Source organism: Westerdykella ornata (genome assembly GCF_010094085.1).
Source record: "Westerdykella ornata strain CBS 379.55 unplaced genomic scaffold EI97scaffold_1, whole genome shotgun sequence".
NCBI classification, from domain to species: Eukaryota; Fungi; Ascomycota; class Dothideomycetes; order Pleosporales; family Sporormiaceae; genus Westerdykella; species Westerdykella ornata.
This window is the reverse complement of record NW_022986851.1, coordinates 1,534,067-1,556,946: the sequence shown is the minus strand read 5'-3', so window position 1 is coordinate 1,556,946 and position 22,880 is coordinate 1,534,067. Positions and strand designations below refer to the sequence as shown.

General features: G+C 55.8%; 4 protein-coding genes across 4 annotated transcripts; 3 read left to right on the top strand and 1 right to left on the bottom strand.

Annotated features, from left to right (window-relative positions):
• Positions 1-138: 138 nt before the first annotated feature.
• Positions 139-1,889, top strand: EI97DRAFT_366895 (FAD-binding domain-containing protein; the record flags this gene model as incomplete). Its single annotated transcript, XM_033795055.1, has 4 exons — positions 139-658; positions 709-1,008; positions 1,115-1,322; positions 1,424-1,889. 4 exons carry the CDS (start codon positions 139-141, stop codon positions 1,887-1,889), a joined length of 1,494 nt encoding a protein of 497 aa, XP_033658697.1.
• A 1,454-nt stretch (positions 1,890-3,343) lies between these two features.
• Positions 3,344-5,044, bottom strand: EI97DRAFT_21568 (NAD(P)-binding protein). The gene is made up of 2 exons (XM_033793816.1): positions 4,769-5,044; positions 3,344-4,664 (listed from the first exon to the last, which is right to left on the bottom strand). The coding sequence occupies exons 1-2, from the start codon at positions 4,870-4,872 to the stop codon at positions 3,539-3,541; spliced, it is 1,230 nt and encodes a 409-aa protein (XP_033658696.1). The 5' UTR covers positions 4,873-5,044; the 3' UTR covers positions 3,344-3,538.
• A 911-nt stretch (positions 5,045-5,955) lies between these two features.
• EI97DRAFT_429219 (uncharacterized protein) lies at positions 5,956-8,152 on the top strand. Its single transcript, XM_033797393.1, has one exon. The coding sequence runs from the start codon at positions 6,372-6,374 to the stop codon at positions 7,848-7,850; it is 1,479 nt and encodes a 492-aa protein (XP_033658695.1). The 5' UTR covers positions 5,956-6,371; the 3' UTR covers positions 7,851-8,152.
• A 1,004-nt stretch (positions 8,153-9,156) lies between these two features.
• Positions 9,157-21,802, top strand: EI97DRAFT_472412 (uncharacterized protein; the record flags this gene model as incomplete). The annotated part of the gene is made up of 4 exons (XM_033801852.1): positions 9,157-10,435; positions 10,489-13,509; positions 13,575-18,398; positions 18,455-21,802. The coding sequence occupies 4 exons, from the start codon at positions 9,157-9,159 to the stop codon at positions 21,364-21,366; spliced, it is 12,036 nt and encodes a 4,011-aa protein (XP_033658694.1). The 3' UTR covers positions 21,367-21,802.
• Positions 21,803-22,880: the final 1,078 nt, after the last annotated feature.

Sequence of the window (22,880 nt, the reverse complement as noted above, 5' to 3'; positions counted from 1 at the left end):
GAGCTTGGCCGTGTTTTCCCTTCGGTACCTTCACCCTGCAGTTGGTTTCGTTTTCTCCATCTCCTTCGTTTTGTCGTCTATGGTTATTTTATTGCATCACGTACTGCAAGTCAATTCTTATCATTGATTCGGGCAAATATGATTCAATCACTTCCTACATTTCTTGTTCTCCTTGCTGGGATTGCCAGTCTGCCCATTTTCGCTGTTGCAGGCCCCCCGAGGAACTTCTCAGGGCTCTGTGAAGCGGTCAACTCCCGACTACCAGGTCGCGTCTCCTACCCCGGTAGCCCCGCATACAATGCATCCCAATCCGCATATTACACCGCCGAGGAGAGGGAGATCGAACCAAGATGCGTCTTTCGGCCGCAGAGTGCATCCGAGGTGTCGCAGATAATCCAATTGGTCTCCAAGAGCAGGGGCGATTTGGCTATTCGAGGTGGCGGCCACATGCTCTGGCCTGGCGCCGCGAACCTCGACGGCGGTCTCATTGTGGACATGCGCAGTCTGAACTCGATCAATCTGAGTGAAGATAAGAAGACGGTTTCTGTCGGTGGCGGCACCTTGTGGGTAGACTTGTATCCGAAACTCACTCCCCATAACCTCACCGTCAGTGGTGCCCGAGTCCCCGGAATCGCAGTGGGCGGATACTTGCTTGGATGTAAGCGTGCAATTACCAAAACGATATTCAAGTGCTGATGAGAAATCCAGGCGGCGTGAGCTTCTTTGCCCGAAGCCACGGCTGGAGTTGCGACCATGTGCGCGGCTACGAAGTGGTGCTTTCGGACGGCCGCATTGTCTATGCGTCGTCCGATTCGTACCGCGACCTCTGGCTCGCTCTGAAAGGCGGGCTCAACAATTTCGGAATCGTCACTCGCTTCGACATTGAGACGATTCCGCAGGACGGCATGTGGGGCGGCCAAGCTGCCTTCACATACACCGAGAGCGCTATTGCTGCCCAGGCGGCGGCGTTTAGCAAATACATGGGAGCGAACAATACAGACCGTGATGGTGAGTATCTGATTCCCTCTGCACTCTGTAGGACTACGTCAATAGCGGGTTGAGAGAAACATAACAACATCTTGGAACGTTCGCTGACCTCCTTTTTCCCCGTCAGCGATGACCGGTCTTCTCTTCAACTTTCAAAACCCAGGCAAGCAGTTCTCGATTGTGAATACGCTCTTCTACACCAAGCCCGTGGCCGACCCTCCTGTGTTTAAGGACTTCCTCGCCACGCCGGGGCAGATAGTGAACCAATTCAGCATCACGACGATGGAGAAGGTAGTCGCTCTCCTGGGCCAACTGCTACCCAAATCCGTCGACCGGTAAGTCTGGTCTCCTTTTCTCGGAAAATGAAATAGTGTGGAAATATGCATAAAAGGAAAAGAAGAAAGAAAGAAAACTGACCGGAACCCTGTACCTACAGCTCCTTCCAACTCGTCTACTCCTTCCGCAACTCCCACCCCAGCCTCTACCGCGACCTCGTCCACATCTTCGGCAACCACACCGCCACCATCGCCGACGTCGAAAACCTCGCCATCCAATTCTTCATCCAACCCCACCCCATCTCCAACGGCACCAACTCGCTCGGCCTCGACCCGAAAATCACAGACTACGTCATGGCGACCGTGACGGCGGTCTACACCAACGAGCGACGCAACGGGCGCAAGGTGCGTCTTGCGATCCGCAACATGGTCGATGGGCAGGAGAAGATGCTGAGGAAGAAGGGGATCTATTTGCCGTTCAAGTATGTGAATTATGCGGATGAGAGCCAGGAGGCGATTGCGAGTTATGGGGATGAGGTGGTGGGGAGGCTGAGGCGGGTGAGTAGGAAGTTTGATGTTGGGCAGGTGTTTCAGAGGAGGGTTCCGGGTGGGTTTAAGCTTTGGTGATGAGAGGTGGCAGTTTGTTGTTGGGAGTATGCATGTACCGTAAGTAGTAGATGGGTCTAGGGATGGTGTTTGGGCGAGGCGTTTGTGCATTTTTCACGTCGTCGATTTGGCGCTCTACATTTTTATAAGTTTGATAGTTGTTGGCAACATTAAACCAGTTGCTGTTTCCTTCTCCTTTTGACTTTCATCGCTATTGCACACCTCCTTTTCTCTAAATATCACCAAGTCCGCCTCTTTCAAATATCCGTCCTCCGCTCTGCTCGAAAAAAACGTCCCCTCTCGTAGTCTCTTTTCACAACTTACTTCTCGGACATTTTCTTCAGCAAGCCAGCTACCCAGCAACTTCTTACTAGCTCTAGCCCTGAAGACAGAAACGCTATAAAACACGAATCGTTTACTTTGCTTCGCAGTAGAAGATCTTCTCGTACGTAATTATAAAACCTCTTCGCATTTCCTATTAGCTACTCTGTGTTGTGTGTGCGGAACTCTATCAACATCCTAAGTAGATTTCAGAATCTAATGTTTTCCCCTGCAACAAAACTATTATTTAATATTATTTACTGCAAAGGTAACTCTAGAGGGAAAAAAAAGAAAAGCTTTGATTTACAATTTACTTCTTCTTCAACGTACATTTCCTTAAGCAAGCTCGCTATCTAGCAACTTTGCACTCCCCTCTACTGCTAAAGAGAAAAAAAACCCTATAAACACAAATACTTTACTTTCCCGTATCCCTTCTAAAGGAAGATACTTTAGTACGCAACCTTAAAACTGCTTTACACTTTCTATTAAGCCAACCCTCTTGTTAATGTGTGCAGAAAAGAATACACATTACAGTATAACGCCCCCTGCACAAAAAACCTCTACAGCAAAATTACCTCTACACGAAAAATAGAGATAACCTCTAATATACTACAATATTATCTACGTCCAACCCGTCATTTTCGCACTGTAACTCTAAAACACGCACACCCCTTCCCTAAATCAAGGAAGTTTTCTACTCTTAGATTCAGACTTTCGCCGCTGCGTACTTCAATACCCTAGACGCCGCTTGTCAGCTTAATATTAGTATGTAGACAAGAATTACAACCCTGGGAATATATATATATAGATATATATATATAGATATATATAGATAGATAGGCTTAATAGGCAACATCCATCTACATCGTACGCTATTCCTCTCGGTGCCTGCAACCCGCGCTCTACCTTACGAGTCTGGAATCATTTCATGTGAGGGGAGAGACTACTCACCGCCATAGCATAGGTATATCTATAGGACCTATCAAACGTCTGCAAACACCTTTCAGCAGGAAAACAACGATATCGACAACGGATTTCCCACCAAGCACCCAAAGTCAACTTCGGAGCCGGCATAAGGGACTTGAGGGAAATCTCTTCAACATGCACAACTCGGCACAACTCAGCACCCAGAACCTGGTATATTAAATGCATAAAGTGTTGCGCCGGGAATCCCAATCCCAACAAGAGACAGCCCCATTTGATTGGACTGGGGAGAACTCCGTCATCTCCCCTGTCATAATGTAGATGTGTCCACCTCCACCGTGAAAGAAGATGGGGGTAAGGGAAAGTGTATGTCCTGGTATATCTCCATGTCATGAAAAGAAAACAAAAGAAGAAAGAAGCATCCCTCATAGCGCCGCCTTACTCGTCGGCCTAGGACCTAGCCCGCTCTTCTCGTACGCCATATCAATCATCTTCATCTGGTTGATGGAATCCTCGCCACTGACCCAATACTGCGTCTTGCGGCCTTTGATCTTGTTTACAAACTCCTCCAGCTGGTACCGGTAGCTCATCCAGTGGGTGTCACCGGGAAGATTCGCAAACTGGCCTCCAGCCTCCTTGAAGGTGTAGGCCTTGTGGCTTGTCTTCTGCTGGTTCTTGGAGATGACGCGACCGGACTCCCGGTCCCGCACCGTGTAGACGTCGGTGACGTCGATGCGGTGCCAGAAGACGCCGTGGATGAGGCCGTGGAGGACAATGTGCCTCGACTGGGTCTTCTCGTGCGTGTTGGGGAGCTTTGAGTCGGCGACGGGCTTCTCGCGGGTCGTCACCGTCACAGTCGAGGGAGTCCACCAAGTGGGACCTTTGAGAGTCGTGGTGGCCTCGCCGATCCTGTCGCCGGGGAAGCGGAACTTGGCCTTGAAGTTCCAGTCGCAGCCCTTTTGCGGGCCCTCGGTGAAAGCTTCCGTCTCGCAGCTCAGACACTCAACGGGCTCGGCACCAAAGGCAAGACGGAGAGCGGCGAGATTGTAGGTTCCCATGGCCATGATGGAGCCGCCGGAGAGGTTGTATTGGAAGTTGATATCAGTTTCTTTCGTGCCCCACCAGGGAATCATAGACTCGGAATGGACGTGGTCGACGTCGGCGGGGTCGAAGAGGGAGGTGAAGAGGTGCCAGGAGGGGAAGAAGCGGTTGTGGAAGGCTTCGAGGAGGACGGGAGCATTGGGCTGCGACAGCTCGGGGAGGTTGAAGAGGATGTCGGCCTCTTCGGCATTGGAGGTGGAGGGCTTCTCGACGAGGACGTGCTTCCCCGCGCGAATGGCTTTCACGGCCCATTCGAAGTGCAAGGCGTTAGGGAGGGGGATGAGGACGGCGTCGATGTTTGGGTCGGACAGCAGCTCATCGTACGAGTTCTTGACTTCTGGGATGCCGTGCTTCTTCGCAAAGGCTTCGGCCTTGGAGCGATCGCGAGCAGCGATGGCTTGGACGACGACCTCGGGGTGTGATTTTGCCGGTATGATGAGGGTCAAGGGTCTGGTGGGGAGAAGAGAGTCAGCCGTCGTCGGGTTAAGCTCAGCGCCAATCTTGGCGATCGCAAAGGGCAGGTACAAGGAATGTGATGATGCTAGTGGACGTACGCAATCTGGGCAGCGCCAAAGATTCCAAACTTGATGGCATCGGGACTCTTCTCGACCTTTGGGGGCATGAAGCAGCTCCAGAGGCGGCTCGTGAGGGCTGCCATTGTTGTTGCTGTTGTTGTTGTGGAGGTGAAGGGAGCGGGTGTTGTTTATGTTTAGTGGCAGAGGCAAGAGGCAGGTGACAGCAGTCGAAGGGGGTTTAAAGAGGGAAGGCGACTCCGAGGCAGGTGAAAAGGGTAGGCGCAGGGCAAGAGCAGAGGGGACAAGATTAAGGCGCAGAGTCGGCTATTTACGCAGGGCGCGGACCCGTTGTTTGTCCACGGAGGAGGGAAAGGCGAGGTCAGAAAGAGGGGGCGTGGACGTTTGTTCGGGTGTTTGTGGCGCAGGCAGACGTCGAGATTTAATCTAATCTGCGGCTGGCTCAAGATCTGGGTCCGAGCTTGAGGGTCTCAGGATCTCACATGTGCAGGGTCTTGTACACCCCCCACAAGCTGACGAAAAAGGGTCCAGCAAGGGGGGCTGATGCAGCTGGTCTTTGAATTCCAATTTGTGCGACATGGGAAAAGCGACGCTGGTCCGCAAAAACCCCGGACCAACAACGTCCGAACGGCGCTTTGTGGATCCCTCTGATGCAACCAGATTCCTATGTTTGAGGCCCGCCCGGACCCAAAGGATAGCATCTATGGGCCTGGTATTCTTAGTCTCCATACGGCTGAGGGTTATTAGATGGAGGATACGTGCAGATGTGCGTTCAGGCTTGTGCGTAATCAGTACGTAGATCTTATTCACCGTTCTCTAAGCCTAGAAGGGTTAGCTCCGGGGATCAGTGTAAAGCAGGGTGGGTCGTTTTGTAGTCCATTACCGAGCTATTCCAAGAAGAGCCTAGATGGAATTCTGTCGACGGAGAGCACCTGGCAGTTGCGACGGGGCCTAGGAGTGTCGCTGGAGAAGATTGTGCAGAGAACGTCCGGTCAGAGCCGTTTCTGAAGCGGCTGAATTCACCTATGGTAACCCCCCGCCCACGGTCTGCCAGGCGAGATAGAATAGAGTGGGAGGAGCTGCATGTCATCCTCTGTATTGGATTCCGCAGTCAATGCCACTCAGTTGACATCCTTGGAAACCAATCTTCGTCTGATAGATGAACCTGCTCAGGCAACATCAGATGGATGCAAATTCCACAGAGAACTGCTACACAATGAATGCTACCCGCACCGACTCTCACTACTTGCTCGCGTCAGTCTCATCTCTGTCCCCATGCAGCTGGTGGTGGGCCTGATCTCCATTGCCCGTACTCGGAATGCTGCTTACCCTTCTTATCGGCACACACACTCCAACGCCGGCTTGGGCTCCGTACGGAGTATGTACACGAGCACACGAGCCCCCCAGGAACGAGCTCTGTCTTGGGTGAGGCCCGAAGCGTGCATCCATGCCTAGCCAGGGCTCCACGTTCCGCCAGTTGACGAACCTGCTCTCTGCTGCAGAGACGAGCTCGAGGTGCATTCATTGCCCGTGTATATGTATGATTCCCGGCCGCCCATTATCGATGCCGATCTCATAGCGAAAGGACCGCCTTTGTGACTTGTGCGAAATCCATCTATTCGCCATGTCGTCGACCGCCTCGTCCACCAGCGCTCAAGCTGCTTCCACCTCAACACCACCCAGACGACAGTCGTGCGATCGGTGCCACAGCCAAAAGCTTCGGTGCACGCGCGCCAGCAACGGCGGCTCGTCCAACTCTGCAACGGGCGTCTGCAACCGCTGCCTTCGCCTGGGCGCCCAATGCATTTATAGTCCATGCCTCCCCAAGGGTCGTCCTCCCGCCGTTTTTCGGCCGCCGCCACCAACGCCTGCGCCTACGCCAGCGCTGGCGCCTGCACCCGCAGCCCTTGTCGACAACAACAATATCAATAACAACAATACCAGCAATGCGGCGCATCATCATCAACAACAACAACAGCAACACCAGCAACATGCGCTCCCGGACGAGCTGCTCAGCCTCGACGTCGACCCCACACTGGTGTGGCCAACGTGGGTTCCGCCACTGGAGACGGTGGACTGGAGTGCGTTACAAATGGATATGAACATGGACGCCTTTTTGGACCCGGTGGAGACAAATACATCCACAACGACGATGACGACGACTTCCTCCTCTTCCTCCTCCTCTTCCTCTTCCGATGCCGCCTCAAGTTCACAAGCATCCTTCCTCAGCGGGCCCAGCGCCGTCTCGCAGCTGTCGGAGCTCATTACACGTCTCTATGCCCTCCACCGCCAGAGCACCGCCCTCACAGAGGCATGCACGGCGGGCAGGACGCTGGGCCTTCCGCTCATCATCAACGATGCGACTTTCCCTCCCGTAGCCGCATGGCTCCAGCACCTGTCTGCAAATTCGCACACGAGCTGCACGCCTTCGCTCACCACGCCTCCCGGCTCGCTCTCGACCCCAACCGGTGAGACGCTGCACGGCACCTTCTCGGCCGCCCACGCCTTGCTCGCCGTCCTCGACCGCCTCCAAGTGGAATCTGCAGGCGCTCCAGGAACGGCCACGCCCTCGTCGATGGATAGCCTCGACACCACCGACTTCTGCTGGGACCTGAACCTCATCACTCCTCCCCAGTCTTCCTCCTCGGCATCGTCGTATTTCGACCCGCCCATGCCCACGCCCACGTCGGCAACGGCGGCGCCTCGTCCCTCTCTCATGCACAGCAGCAGCAGCACCGTGGTCCGGCACCTGGTGGGCGCCTGCCACTCGCTGCTCATGAACATCTTCCTAGGCCCTCTGGACGCTTTGCAGCACGACGCCGATCTGAACAGCCAAGCATGCCAAGCAGGCCAAGCAATCGGAAATCCCGCACTTCCCGCACAACCCGCTACCCCCGGCGCCATGCCCATCTCGGAATCTAGCGGCTTGGCCCATCTGCGCCTCGTCATGGTCACCCATCTGTGCTCGTATCTCATCCGCCGACTGCAACACGCCGTCAGCCTCTACTCCTCCCCACTCTTGTCAGGCTCCGAATGCTTGCCCGACCTTGACGACCAGATTTGGAAGCGCCTCTCCCAGCTGCGCGCGACCCTCCACATCTGAACCAAATGTCTGTTTGATTTCATCGCTGCTTTCCTCGCTGTACTGCTATAACTATTTTTCTCTTTCATCATTTTCACACATGGACAACCGGTAGACTCTTTCTCAGAATCGAGAGCACAACGCTTTCTGCCGTTTTTTATACGGGCCTTGTATGTCTGAGCCCTACAAGTCCTTTTGCCTTCTTACGAATCTGCTTTGTTGTTTTGCAAGTCCTCTGAGATTCCTCCATGTGCAGGAAGAGGCACCAGCTAGATCTTGCTTGGCCGGCACCAATATAGAGAGATATGGATCCTTTCCCGGACTCCAAACATTTTTGAAACCTGGTTACCACGTGCGTGCCTCAAACAAGACCCTGAGCATGGATTCGACATCTATCCACGATCCATTACCGTCCCAGCACTTTGAACCCCGTTGCCACGTGCACTTTGATTGACTATCTCCAGGGGACCTCACGCGGACACGGGAGGGAATGGCAATGCAGCTTTCCCTTTCTTTTCCTTCCGCTCTTCCTCCAACGTTCGAAACAACTTCCAACGGGATCCCTTCGGCCTTGTCGGAGTGAGATCCAAAGCTTATCCGCCTAAGCGACATGCACATTGGCCATGGCCCCCCGTTCGGCGATTTGTACAATACCACTGTCCGAAAACACCAGAGACAGCGTACATTCGGCGATATTGCGAACCCTTCCAATAATGAGCACTCTACCACGGTCACCACATATGTCAGCCCCCAGCTCCTACGGGTGCCGTCATCCCTAGACTGGTCTCCGCCGACCGGTTCTAGAGCTGCTTGCCGAAGAGCCTCAGGACCTCAGGGCCTCAGGGCCTCACCGTCATGGCCCCCCACGTTTCCTGGTCCGTAGATAGCACACGGTCCCTGCATGGGAGTGCATGGACTCTGTACGGAGTACATGCGCCGAACAACCTCACGATTCAGCTTCACAGCCATCCTCGCATGTCGCTGGCCTCAACCTTCCATTCCTCATTCCCCGTTCTCCGCTAGCTGTTGTCCCTTTCCTAGCTTCGGTGCTAAACGCAATGTTCGGCGAAGGCGCTTCTGACCACAGTCATCCACCGTCGGCGACAATGGCAGCACTTCGTGGAAAGCACGGCCACCTTTGGGTACAAAGAAGAGAGTATACATGTGTGCCACGTACTGGTCTCTTCAGGACAGGAAACTCAGCAGCAGTGCCTAGCAGACCATCTCTACATTCTCCCAACATCCGCTCTCCCTCCACCCCAATCATCCTATCCAAATCAACTTTGGTCCCATCACCGTCTTCGTCCATCCCTCCACAATCTTCACAATGGTCTCCCGCCGTAACGAACCCATCGCCATCGTTGGCACTGGCTGCCGCTTCCCCGGAGGCGCCTCGTCCCCTTCCGCCTTGTGGAAACTGCTCGAGAAGCCTCGCGACGTCTGCAGCGAGATCCCCTCCTCCCGCTTCTCCACCACGGGCTTCTATCACCCGGATGGCTCGCATCACGGCACTACCAACGTACGCAATGCCTACCTCCTGCAGCAGGACAATCGCGTCTTCGATGCGGGCTTCTTCAACATTAGTCCCGCCGAGGCCGACTCCATTGATCCTCAACAACGCCTCCTTATGGAAACGGTGTATGAAGCTCTAGAGGCTGGTGGGCACACTATTGAAAATCTTAAGGGGTCCGACACTGCTGTCTACGTCGGTACCATGGGTGTAGACTACAACGACACCCTCCTCCGGGATGTGAACTCACTGCCGACTTACTTCGCCACTGGCACCAATCGAGCCATCATCTCCAACCGTCTGTCCTACTTCTTCGACTGGCACGGCCCGAGCATGACCATCGACACGGCATGCTCTTCCAGCTTGATCGCTGTTCACCAGGGCGTGCAGGCCCTGCGTGCTGGCGAGTCTCGCGTCGCCGTTGCCTGCGGTACAAACGTCATCCTGAACCCGGATGCCTTCGTCTTCGAAAGCAAGATGAAAATGTTGTCTCCCACGGGCCGCTCCCGCATGTGGGATGCCGACGCTGACGGCTACGCTCGTGGCGAAGGTATTGCCGCCATCATCATGAAGAGACTGAGTGATGCAATTGCCGATGGCGATCACATTGAGTGTTTAATCCGTGAGACAGGCGCGAACCAGGACGGCCATAGCAGCGGGCTCACGGTCCCCAGTTCTGAGGCTCAGACCGCTTTGATCCGCCAGACCTATGCCAAAGCTGGCTTGGACTTCGAGAACAACCCTAACGATCGCCCGCAGTTTTTCGAGGCGCACGGGACGGGAACCAAGGCTGGCGACCCCAAGGAGGCGGGTGCCATCTACGAGTGCTTCGGCAAGCACTTGACGGATAGCAAGCCCTTGTACGTCGGATCAGTTAAGACTGTGATTGGCCACACCGAAGGTGCGGCTGGTTTGGCCGGTCTGCTCAAGGCGTCTGGGATTATTCAGAAGGGCATCGTTCCTCCAAACATGCTCTTCAACACCCTGAATCCTGCCATTGAGAAGTTCTACCACGGAATCCGCGTTCCTACCACTCTTCAGCCTTGGCCGCAGCTGCCGGAGGGCGTTCCTCGTCGTGTTAGCGTCAACAGCTTTGGTGAGTGACCCGATTCTCCCACTCTTAATAGTATATCGACTCACCCATTCCAGGCTTCGGTGGCGCCAATGCCCACGCTATCATTGAACAGTACATGGATGCCGACAAGCAAAAGTCACTCTGTGCCCGGCCGGCCAGCACCCCCTTCGTCTTCTCCGCCACTTCGGAGGCCTCCCTGACCGCCCAGTTGAAGGCCTACTCCGATTTCCTCAAGACTAACAACGACATCAGCCCCTCCGACTTGTCCTGGACCCTGCAAGCCCGCAGAAGCCAGCTCCAAATCCGGGCTTCTTTTTCTGCGCCCACGATCGAGGAGTTGGTGAGCAAGATTGACGGCAAGCTTGATGGCGTGAAGCAGAATGCAAAGTCCACCATTGGCACCAGGTCCGACTTCAAGGACGCTTCGCCCCGCATCCTCGGTGTCTTCACCGGCCAGGGTGCTCAATGGGCCGCAATGGGTGCCCAACTCATCAGGTCCTCTGAATTTGTGCAGAAGATTGTCCAGGATCTCGAGGGCTCTCTCAGCTCCCTGCCAGAGTCGGATCGTCCTCAGTGGAGCCTCAAGGAGGAGATGCTTGCCGGCGCCGACACCTCTCGCATCGCAGAGGCCGCACTGTCACAGCCTCTATGCACGGCCGTGCAGGTCATCCTAGTTGATTTGCTCCGGGAAGCTGGCATCACCTTCGCCGCCGTTGTCGGGCACTCTTCCGGAGAGATCGGTGCCGCCTACGCTGCTGGTTTCCTTTCTGCTAGCGACGCCATTCGTGTTGCTTACTACCGAGGTGTGTACGCTCGCCTTGCAGGCAATAGCGCCACTGGCCAGAAGGGTGCCATGATGGCAGTGGGAACGTCCTGGGAAGATGCGGAAGAGCTCGTCAATCTCCGTGCTTTCAAGGGCAAGCTCGCCATTGCCGCTCACAACTCCCCAGCTAGCGTCACTCTCTCGGGAGATGAAAACGCCGTCGCCCACGGAAAGCGAGTCTTCGATGAGGAGAAGAAGTTTGCCAGACTGCTCAAGGTCGACACCGCCTACCACTCGCACCATATGCTGCCCTGTGGTGACCCGTACATTGAGGCTATGAAGGGATGCGGTGTTAAGGTTAATCCTGAAGGCGGCCGCGACTGCTCCTGGTTCTCCAGTGTGGTTCCATCAGAGAACCCCATGGGGCCGACTGAGGAGTTGCAGCATGTCTACTGGAGAGACAACATGACCAATGCCGTGCTCTTCACCGAGGCCATTAAGAACGCCATCGCGAGCGATCCTTCACTGTGCTTTGCTATCGAAGTTGGGCCTCATCCGGCGCTCAAAGGCCCCGTCACTCAGACGATGGCTGATGTTTTGCCCACTCCTCTCCCGTACACCGGCGTGCTCAGCCGCGGAGGCGACGACATCCAGGCTTTTTCTGAGGCCCTCGGGTTCATCTGGACTCATCTGGGCGCCGCAAATGTCGACTTCAATTCCTACCGCAAGGCCATCTCTTCCAGCGCCGAAACCCCCAAGCTGGTTACCGGGCTGCCCTCTTATCAATGGAATCACGGAAGGGTTCACTGGCACGAGTCGCGTCTGTCTCGCAAGAACCGCACCCGAAAGCAGCCCTTCAATGAACTCCTCGGCGTTCAATGCCCAGACTCTACGGCTCGCGATATGCGGTGGTCGAACGTGCTCAAGCTCTCCGAGATCTCGTGGCTCGATGGGCATCAGCTTCAGGGTCAAACCGTTTTCCCTGCGGCTGGTTACTGCGCAATGGCGATGGAAGCAGCGAGAACGTGGGCGGGTGAACGGCCTGTAAAGATGTTCGAGATTGAGAACCTGGAGATCCCGAAGGCCATTACTTTCGAGGAAGACGCCAATGCCGCTGTTGAGACTCTTGTCACTCTGTCAAGCATCTCCATGCCCACTGGACAACCGTCCTTTGACGGCACCATGACGGCCACGGCAGAGTTCGTCTGCTATTCCTGTCCTGCGATGGGAACAGAGCAGGATATGGATCTCATGGCGAAGGCCACCGTCAAAATTGTCTGCGGCAATCCCTCCACTGATGCGCTCCTTTCCTCCCCGCTTGAGGACTACAACTTCAACCCTGTTGACACTGACGTCTTCTACACCACCCTCCTCGACCTGGGCTACGGCTACCAGAACAACTTCCGTGGGATGCACACACTGAAGCGTCGTCTCAACCAAGCAACTGGTCTCATCACTACTTACCCCTATGCCGACTCCGATCCGACCGTCTACCTCGTCCATCCTACTCAGCTTGACGTCGCGTTTCAGGCCTCCTTCCTCGCCTTCTCCGCGCCAGGAGACAACCGCCTCTGGTCCCTGCACGTCCCGACTGCCATCCGCAGCATCCGTGTCAACCCAGAGATCTGCCTCTCTATCCCCCTCTCCGGCGCCGACGTCCCCATCTCCGCCGTCCTGAGCGAAGGTGACGAGTTCCGCGCCAGCATAGACGTCTTCGGCCCTCAAGGCGGCCACCAGGCCATGGTCCAGATCGAGGACCTGATGATCAAGCCTTTCGCTCCTGCCACTGCTGCAGACGACCATATCCTCTATTCGTCCACGAAGCTGGATGTCGCTCAACCGGACGGCACTTCCTGCGTCAAGGGCGTCAAACCTACCGCGGCCGAAGTCGAACTTGCGACCGTGTGTGAGCGCCTGTCCTACTACTACCTGCGCAGCTGGAAGGCCGAACTGAGTGAGGACGACTGGGCCAATGGCCAAGAACACCACGCTTCGCTTCGTGACTATATGAACCATGTCCTTGACGGTGTCGCTCGCGGATCTGCCTATCCCTTCATCAAGAAGTCATGGGCTTCAGACACGGCTGAGGATATCAAGGCTTTGATCGAGAAGCACCGCGAGGCCATAGACGTCAGGCTATTGTCCGCCGTTGGTGAGAATATCCCCGCCTCCGTGCGTGGCGAGACCACCATCCTAGAACACATGATTGCAGACAATATGCTGGACGACTTCTACAAATTGGGTCTTGGATTCGCGAGATATAATGGCTTCCTGGCCGAGATGATAAAGCAGATGAGCCACCGATATCCGCATTCTAATATCATTGAAGTTGGTGAGTTGACTCCGGATGCTCCAAAAACCTTACCTTCATCCTTAAATATACTCACACGTTCGCAGGTGCGGGTACTGGCGGCGCCACCAAGTCAATCCTCGCCAATATGGGCAACACGATGTCATCTTACACGTACACCGACGTCTCACCGGGTTTCTTCGAGAAGGCTGCGGAGATGTTCAAGCCTCACAGCTACAGCAACAAGATGACCTACAAGGTTCTCGACATCGAAAAGGCGCCATCTGCTCAGGGGTACAAACCGCATGCTTACGACATAGTCGTCGCGTCCAATGTCTTGCACGCCACTGCGTCCATGCAAAAGACGCTCGAGCATGTCCGTCAGTTGCTCAAGCCAGGAGGCTACTTGATGCTGCTCGAAGTCACCGACCACGGCCCCGCCCGCAGCGGTCTCATCATGGGTGGTCTGGCTGGATGGTGGGTCGGCAAGAACGACGGCCGTAGGTATTCGCCTACCATTACACCTGGAGAGTGGCACAGTGCGCTCCGCAAGGCTGGCTTCTCGGGCGTCGATGCTGTTACCCCCAAGATTAACGTCCTGCCATGGCCCTTCTCCATCATCGCCGCTCAGGCCGTTGATGACCGCGTGCAGTTCCTGCGTCGCCCACTCACCAACTCTTCCTCCGCACAGTCCATCAGCATCCCCAGCCTTGTGATACTGGGATCCGAAGGTCTTCAGACCGCGCAGATTGCGGAGGAGGTATCTGAGCTCCTGGAACGATACTGCGACCAGATTACTGTCCTCAGCGGCTTACCCACCGAGGAGGAGGCGGCCATGATCGACCCTACGAGCACCATCATCAATCTCGTCGACATCGAAACGCCCATCTTCAAAGATATGAATGACGAGCGCATGGATGGCCTTAGGCGCGTCTACGCAGTTGCCAGGAGCATCGTCTGGGTCACTGTCAGCGCCATGGTCAACCAGCCCTACCATTTCGCCTCCATCGCTTTCAACCGCGCCATTGCTCACGAAGAAGGCCACATCAGCATGAACCACTTCGACGTTTCGGAGATCGATGACAACACGTCCAAGGCCATCGCTGAGCACGTTCTCCGCCAATGCGCTCTGGATGAGTTGGAGACCACGGCTACCAGCCGCCAGCCGCTACTGTGGTCCAGGGAACCTGAGGTGTTCCTGGAGAAGGGCGTCCTGAAGATTCCCCGCGTCATCAGCCACATCGACCAGAATGCACGCCTGAACTCCTCCAGGCGCATCATCACCAAGACGGTACCGGCCTCTGCCCCCAGCACTTCGATTGTCTGGGGCGAGGACTTCAAGCCGTCCCTGGTGGAGGACTTGCTCCCCACGACAGGCACCAACGGCCAGAGCGCAGTAACGGTTGCTTATTCCAGCCTGACAGCCCTTCAGGTTGCGCGCAATGCGTTCTTGTACCTCTGCACTGGCAAGGACGGTGTGACTGGCGAACGGGTCATTGCTCTCTCCGAATTGAACTCCCGCGAGGCACTGCCCATTGCTGTGGCGAAGACGAACTCTCCCGCCCCGGGATCCCTCATCTCCGTGGCGAGCGAGCTTCTTGCCTCATCTCTCATCTCCGCCTTGTCTTCCAACAGCTCGCTCCTTGTCCACTGCTCCGGCAGAGAGCGCTTCCTCGCTTCCGCTCTTCAACGGAAGGCCGCAGACAACTCCGTCAAGGTCACATTTTCATACGACGCTGGCCACTCCGAGAATGTGCACGATGCGACTTGGATCGGCCTGCATGCTCACACTCCCCGCCACGCGCTTCGCAAGCAACTCAAGGCTGACAAGATCACGCATTTTCTCGATTTGACCGAGGCTGGACCTCTGAGCGTCAATATTGCGCAAGTGCTCTCGCCTGAGCACACTCGCATCCAACCTTTCGATGTCTTCAGGCGCCAGGCTTCTCTGCCCGCCTCCTATGATGCGGATAGTCTGACTCAACTTCTTCAGGAAGCGGTTGCTACTGTCGAGAAGACTTCAACACCCGAAGAAGATGTCCACGACATTGTCGTTCCTCTGGAACAGCTTGGCTCGGCCTCGAGCTTCAGGCCTTCCATCGTTGCTGAGTGGTCCACTGAGAACCCGCTCCAGGTCCAGGTCCGCGCTCTCAAGCCCGAACGGCTCTTTGCCCGAAATAAGACCTACCTCCTCGTCGGTCTTACTGGACAGATAGGCCAATCACTCGCGGAATGGATGGTCAAGAACGGCGCCGGCTGCGTGTGTCTGACATCCCGCAACCCCAAGGTTGACCAGCGATGGTTGGACTCCTTCAAGGGCTCCGGAGGGGAAGTTAAGACGTACGCGATGGATATTATGAACAGCTCCGACCTCGAAAGAGTTGTCAAGGATATCCGAGCCACCTGCCCGCCCATTGCGGGTATCGCCAACGGAGCCATGGTGCTCAACGACGCGCTCTTCTCCAAGATGTCGGCGGAAGCCATGAACAAGGTCTTGGGACCTAAGATCATCGGAACCAACAACCTCGACCAACTTTTCCACGAAGACAAGCTGGACTTCTTCATCCTCTTCTCTTCCAGTGCATGCGTTGTGGGGAATTCTGGACAAGCAAACTATGCCGCAGCCAACGGCTACCTGAACTCTCTCGCCAGGCAGAGGCGTCGTCGCGGCCTCGCTGCTTCCACTCTTGATATCGGTCGTGTCGTCGGTATCGGATACGTCGAGACAGCAGGCCAAGCTGTCGTCGACCAGCTCACGCGTTTCGGTCTGACAGCCCTCTCCGAGACGGAGATCCACCACATGTTTACCGAATCTATCCAAGCAGGCTTCTCTCGTCCGGAGGATAGGAAACAGATTCCGGACGCGGTGGTCACGACAGGTATTCTTACCGTCCGGGAGGACACGGACGCACGAGGCCCATGGCTCGAGAATCCTCGCTTCTCGCACTGCATCGTTGAGGATGGTGCCGCGGATGCTGGCGCAGGGCAGGATAGCAAGAAGAATTCGCTGCCAGTCACGGAGCAGCTTGCTAGCGCCCCGAATAAGGAGGCTGCACTTCAAATCATCGAGGAATGCTTCATTGCCAAACTGCGGGTCATCCTGCAGCTGGCTGACCAGGAGATTGACTCCAGTGCTCCTCTGGTTGAGCTTGGACTTGACTCCTTGGTCGCTGTGGAGGTTCGCTCATGGTTCCTCAAGGAACTCAAGGTGGACATTCCCGTCCTCAAGGTGGTTGGTGGCGCGTCCGTCACCGATCTTTGCCAACGTGCCCTGGACAAGCTGCCGGAGGACCTCCTTGCCCACATTGGAACCAAAGAAGCACCTGCGAAGCCTGCTGCGAAGGAGCCAGCGGCACACAAGGCCCTCCATCTCCCCGCTCAACGACCGACTGTGCTTTCTCGGACGCCTTCAGCGTACAGCACCGCGCCGGCAAGCGAAGAAGGATCCTCCACCCCCAGCCGTGCAGGAGACATGTCCACGCAGCCATCCTCACGCGCGGATACACCGGACAATCTCTCAGAGAAGGGTAAACCAACCGCCACCTTTTCGTCACCTGAGCTGACGATATCGAAGCCTTTAAACTTTCTGAAAACTGAGCGGCTGTCCTTCGGGCAGTCACGGTTCTGGTTCCTGCGCCAACTCCTCCAGGACCAGACCACCTTCAACGTGGCGTTCTACTACCAGGTCTCCGGAAATCTGCGCATCAACAGCCTGGAGAGAGCGCTGCGTGCCGTGGCTGCCAGACACGAGGCACTCCGCACGTGCTTCGTCGCCGATGACACCGAAGCGGATCAAGCGTACCAAAAGGTCATGGCCACTTCGGCGCTTCGCCTCGAACAAAAGTTGATCAACGGGATAGAGGAGGTGGCGACTGAATATGCCGCATTCAAGTCCCACATCTTCGACCTGTCCAGAGGCGAACTGATGCGCGTAAAACTCCTAACTCTTACTCCCTCATCCCACTTCATCCTCATCAACTACCACCATATCCTCATGGACGGCGTCAGTCTCCAAGTCTTCATGGCGGACCTGGAGAAGGCTTACATCGGGAAGCCTCTGGGTGATCCGCCCCGTCAATTCCCGGATTTCTCCGCTGCTCAAAGACTCGCCTATGAGAACGGAGACTTGGACCAGGAACTCAAATACTGGCGCGGAGTCTTCCCTGCGGGCGAGCAGCCACCGATCCTGCCGTTGCTCCCCATGGCAAAGGCGAGCTCCAGGGTGCCAATGAAAGACTTTGACATTCATCAAGTCGGTACGCGGCTTCAGCCGGATCTCGCATCGCGAGTGAAGGCTGCCTCCAAGGCGCACCGGTCGACTCCATTCAACTTCTACCTCGCTGCCATGAAAGTGATGCTGTTCAGCTTCACGGATGCCCAGGACCTGACAATCGGTATTGCGGACGCCAACCGGAACGAAGAGAATGTCATGGGCAGCATTGGCTTCTTCCTCAACCTTCTCACTGTGCGATTCCGCCGCCAGACCGACCAAACTTTTGCGGATGCGGTCTTGGAGGCCCGTTCCGCGATCCACTCTGCTCTCGCCAACTCTCATCTTCCTTTCGACGTGCTCCTCCAGGAGCTCAACGTCACTCGCTCTTCTTCCCACAGCCCCTTCTTCCAAGCTTTCTTCGACTACCGCCAGGGCGCTCAGGAAAAACATCCTTTCGGGAACTGTCAATTCGAAGTCAAAGAGATGCATCCTGGACGAACCGCTTACGATATCACTCTCGATGTGACTGACAGCCCCACTGATGCTGTCATTATGCTCCGTGTCCAGAAGAGCCTCTATGACGAGGCTGCTGCCAATCTGCTACTGGACACGTACATCCACTTGCTCGATACGCTTTCTTCCGACACTACTCTTACGCTTGATGACACACCTCTTTTCGGAGCGACTCAGCTAAAGGGTGTTACAGAAGTCGGAGCCGGTAACTGATCTTGTGCTGCGTTGCAGTTAAACGCCATTCACTAACTCTTTTCATAGGTACTCATCTCGAATCCGACTGGCCCGAGACACTCCCGCGCAGAATCGACCAGATAGCTGCAGAGAACGAAGACAAGCTCGCATTAATGGATGGTCTAGGGAACTCGCTTTCTTACGCGGATCTCATCAAGCGCATCGAAGCCATCAGCGAGGCTCTCCAAGCTGTTGATGTCGGGAAAGGTTCTCGCGCGCTCGTTTTCCAGGAGGCGGCTGCCGACTGGGTATGCTCGATGCTCGCTATTATGCGCCTTGGAGCTGTCTACGTTCCAATGGATATCCGGAACCCTGTGCCTCGCCTCGCTGCCATTGCCGCAGACTGCCAACCAAGAGCCGTCCTTGCAGACAACACCACCATGGACAGCACCGAAGGACTGAGCGTTGACTATGCCGCCATCGTTAACGTTTCCACCGTCAAGAAGACGCCTTCAGGTCGTGTTCCCAATCAGAGCCAGGGAGCCGAGCCAGCGGCCATTCTGTACACCAGCGGTTCGACGGGCACACCCAAGGGCATAATGGTCACTCACTCCGGCCTGCGCAACGAGATTGAAGGATACACTAAGACGTGGAAGCTCGGGGCTGAGCAAACTCTGCAGCAAAGTGCTTTCACCTTCAACCACTCCTCGGACCAGATCTACACCGGCCTCGTCAATGGGGGTTCCGTCCACATCGTTCCCATGAGCAAGCGCGGCGATCCCCTCTCCATCACCGAAATCATCCGGCAGCGTGGCATCACGTATACCAAGGCCACACCTTCCGAATACATGCTCTGGATGCAATACGGCGGCGATAATCTTCGAGATGCCTCCCAGTGGCGGTTCGCATTCGGTGGAGGCGAGACCCTGACGAGGAATCATATTCAGGAGTTTGCCAAACTGGATCTTCCTCAGCTTCGCTTCTTCAACTCATATGGACCCACGGAGATCTCCATCTCGTCGCACAAGATGGAGATTGATTATCGTGACGAGAATGTGGGCAAGGAAGGACGCATTCCATGCGGCTTCTCGCTTCCTAACTACACCACCTACATCATGGACGAGCAGCTGCGGCCAGTGCCCGTTGGCATGCCCGGCGAGATCTGTATTGGCGGCGCTGGCGTTTCTCTTGGGTACCTTAACAACGAGGAACTCACGAGCAAGTCCTTCGTCGAAAACCCTGTGGCGTCTCCGGAATATGTCGCAAAAGGCTGGACCAGGCTTTACCGCACGAACGACATTGGCCGCCTGGAGAAGGACGGATCCATGGTCTTCCACAATCGGATGGCTGGAGACACACAAGTCAAGGTCCGAGGCCTCCGCATCGAATTGGCCGACATCGAAAGCAACATCGTCGCTGCTGCTGAAGGGAAACTGAAGGAGGCCGTGGTGGTCCAACGTGGAGGCGACGCCGGACACTTGGTCGCCCATGTTGTCCTCGCACCCACTTACGATATCCAGGACATGGACTCTTTCCTGGATCAATTGCTCATCCGCCTTCCGCTTCCCCAGTACATGATACCGATTGCGGCCATTGCGCACGAGAAGCTGCCTCTTACGAACCACTCCAAGGTCGACCGCGCCGCTTTGAAGGCCATGCCGCTGCCTCAGAAGGCTGCCGCTGGGCGCGATGATTCCGAACTCTCCGAGACAATGATCACATTGCGCGGTGTCTGGTATGACGTCCTTGAGATGGAGGACGGTGTTCGCCCTGAGGTGACAAGCTCGACGAACTTCTTCCACGTGGGTGGGAACTCGCTGCTGGTCCTCCGCCTGCAGGCCCGCATTCGCCAGTTGTTCAATGCCGCGATCCCCCTCTACGAACTACTCGGCGCCAACACTCTGAGTCAGATGGCACGCAAGATCGAAGAGTGCACCAGCCTCGAGCCAATCAACTGGGACGAGGAAACGCAGCCACCCACTGTCCCGGAGTTCCTCGCGACTATTGATACTCAACCACTCCCAGAGAAACCAAGCACGGTGCTCGTCACAGGCGCAACAGGCTTCCTCGGACAATACCTCCTACCCAAACTCATCGAGAATCCCCAGATCCGCAAAATCCACTGCGTCGCCGTGCGCGACCGTCCCGCCGACGACCCCCGCCAGCTGCCCTCTTCACCGAAACTGGAGTCCCACAGTGGCGATCTCTCCTCCCCTTTCCTAGGCCTCGACGAAGATAAATTCCGCCATCTCGCCGAAGAAGTCGACGTGATCCTCCACATGGGCGCCGCGCGCTCCTTCTGGGACAATTACCACGCGCTCCGCTCCTCCAACTTCGCATCCACAAAGGAGTTGATCAAGTTGGCTACCCCTCGCCGCATCCCCATCCACTACACATCCACCGCGGGCGTCCTGTCTTCCGAGGAAACCGTTCACGGTGCGGCTTCTTCCAGCGCTAGAAACAACGTCCCGCCCACGGACGGTAGCAACGGGTACGTCGCCACGCGCTGGGCGAGCGAATGTGTCCTGGAGCGCTCGACGGAGACCCTCGACATCCCCACGTCGGTGTATCGCTTCCTGCCCGCCTCGCGACCGCAGGACCCTCGGCACGTCATGGATGAATTCGTCCGCTTCGTCGATGTCCTGGGTACCATGCCCGACTTTGAAGGGTGGGAGGGTCGCATCGATGTCGCTCCCGCCGAGGACGTCGCGGAGTGGCTGTGCGAAGCGGTGCTTGGTCGTCGTCTTCGACCGAATGGCGCGCAGGGAGGCGGGACGCGGACGCTGTTTAAGCATTTTGAGAGTTCTGTTGCGGTGCATGTGAAGGGGTTGAGGGAGTATCTTGAGGAGCGGAGAGGGGATAGGGGGTTCGCGAGGGTGGATGGGTTAAGGTGGATTGGGAGGATCAAGAGGGCTGGGTTTGGGTTTTTGTTTACGGCGCAGGATGCCGTGGTTGGGAGGGGGGAGGGGGAGGGGGAGGTGTTTAGACTGCTGCGGTAGTGGAGGCTGTTTCTTTCTGGTTTTTCCATTCTTCGTTTTCGTTTGTTGTGGTTTTTGATGACTTCCATGATAGATTTTCTGGTCAGTTTTTTCTCGTCATAGAGGGAGGCGCGTTTTATCGGTTACTTGTGTGGGTGGATGTATGATATAAGACTGACATTGGGACGGAGTGGTTTTCCTTTTTTTCCTTTCCTTGCAGAACAGCGACGAGACGCGCAGAGGGGGCTCGCGACGCGCCGCTTTTGGCTGCACCCTTGAGTTGGTGGGTCGCGGCCTCTTGGTGTGTTCCTTGAGTAGATTCCTGAATCGATTTTCGTCTTTCAAATATGCAAATAGTGAGGGTGCACAGTGGGAAGTCGTGAATATTGATCAGGATATGTTCTCCCTTGCGGCATAATATCTATCCCCACTTCAATCTTATATGAGAATCTAGCTTCTTACTCGTGTTGCCAGGCCTGTCCTTCTTCATTGAGTGTTGGTTACCTTTATCCAGAGGCACCCGAAGCATAATTCTTCTCGGGGAAGGGGATGGGACTCCTCCATCTCTCCCCCCTGTTCCCTGTCGATCAAAGGCCAAGAGATAGAAGACATAATTCGGGTGGTTGTCTAAGTGCTAGACTCAGTCCTATGTGATTTCAGACGTCTTCCTCTTCACCCTTGGCGCTCGTGAGGACCAACGAGGTCAGAGGACCAGAGATAGAAGGCAGATGCATAAATGACGTCCTCCTCTTACCTAGTTTCACCGGCCGAGGGATCGGACGCGTCGTCCATGGTAGTATGTATCATCGGAAGCCGCGGCGGTTTTCAGGCGATGCCCTCATATCCTTGAGGAGTCGTTTGATGAGAGGGGCTTGCCACCCTCATCGAGGAGCGTACCAGCCTTGACACTCCGTCAACATCGTCAACGGAGCTCAGTTTGTATCGTGCAATCCAACGATCTACATCCTGCTTCGGCCTTTTAGACCCGGTGGCCAGTCTTCTGCAACTCGGGCTGCCGGTCCTCGTCCTGGTCGTATCGCTTGGCAGTCTTTCAGCGGGCGCTTGCGACTGAATAATCATATCGAGCAAAGGTGGGATTTGCGCGCTATTGAAGGCGGGGGCCGTCGGAACCTCGCGATCCTTACTTCTTCGGCCAGGATTGCCTCGCTTGATGTCGGAAATGCAGACAATCTCGCCCCTTGAGGCAGCTGCTAGCACTATCCATGCAGCGTACAGACACGGACGCGCCTGGGGCGGCTGAGCTGCTGCTGGGGCTTCCTGAGCAGGCGCGCTGGAATCCGCGCTGGCGTTGGTCTCCTGCCCGCTCGACCTCTGCAGACTCGACCTGGCCGCTTTAGCAGCTAGGAGGAGAAGAAGAAGTAGTAGTAGTAGAAGAAGTAGAAGCAGAAGCAGAAGCAGAAGCAGAAGCAGAAGCAGAAGCAGAAGCAGAAGTAGAAGCAGGAGTAGAAGCAGAAGCAGAAGCAGAAGCACGCGTGAGGGGCGTCTAAGGACGCAGAGGAGGCAGCAAAGAGGGG

Bases quoted from the DNA above. Each gene is read 5' to 3' on its own strand.
- EI97DRAFT_21568 (XM_033793816.1), bottom strand. From the start codon at position 4,872: ATGGCAGCCCTCACGAGCCGCCTCTGGAGCTGCTTCATGCCCCCAAAG. The intron at 4,665-4,768 runs GTACGTCCACTA...TCTCCCCACCAG, and splicing joins TTTGGCGCTGCCCAGATTGC to ACCCTTGACCCTCATCATAC.
- EI97DRAFT_429219 (XM_033797393.1), top strand. From the start codon at position 6,372: ATGTCGTCGACCGCCTCGTCCACCAGCGCTCAAGCTGCTTCCACCTCA.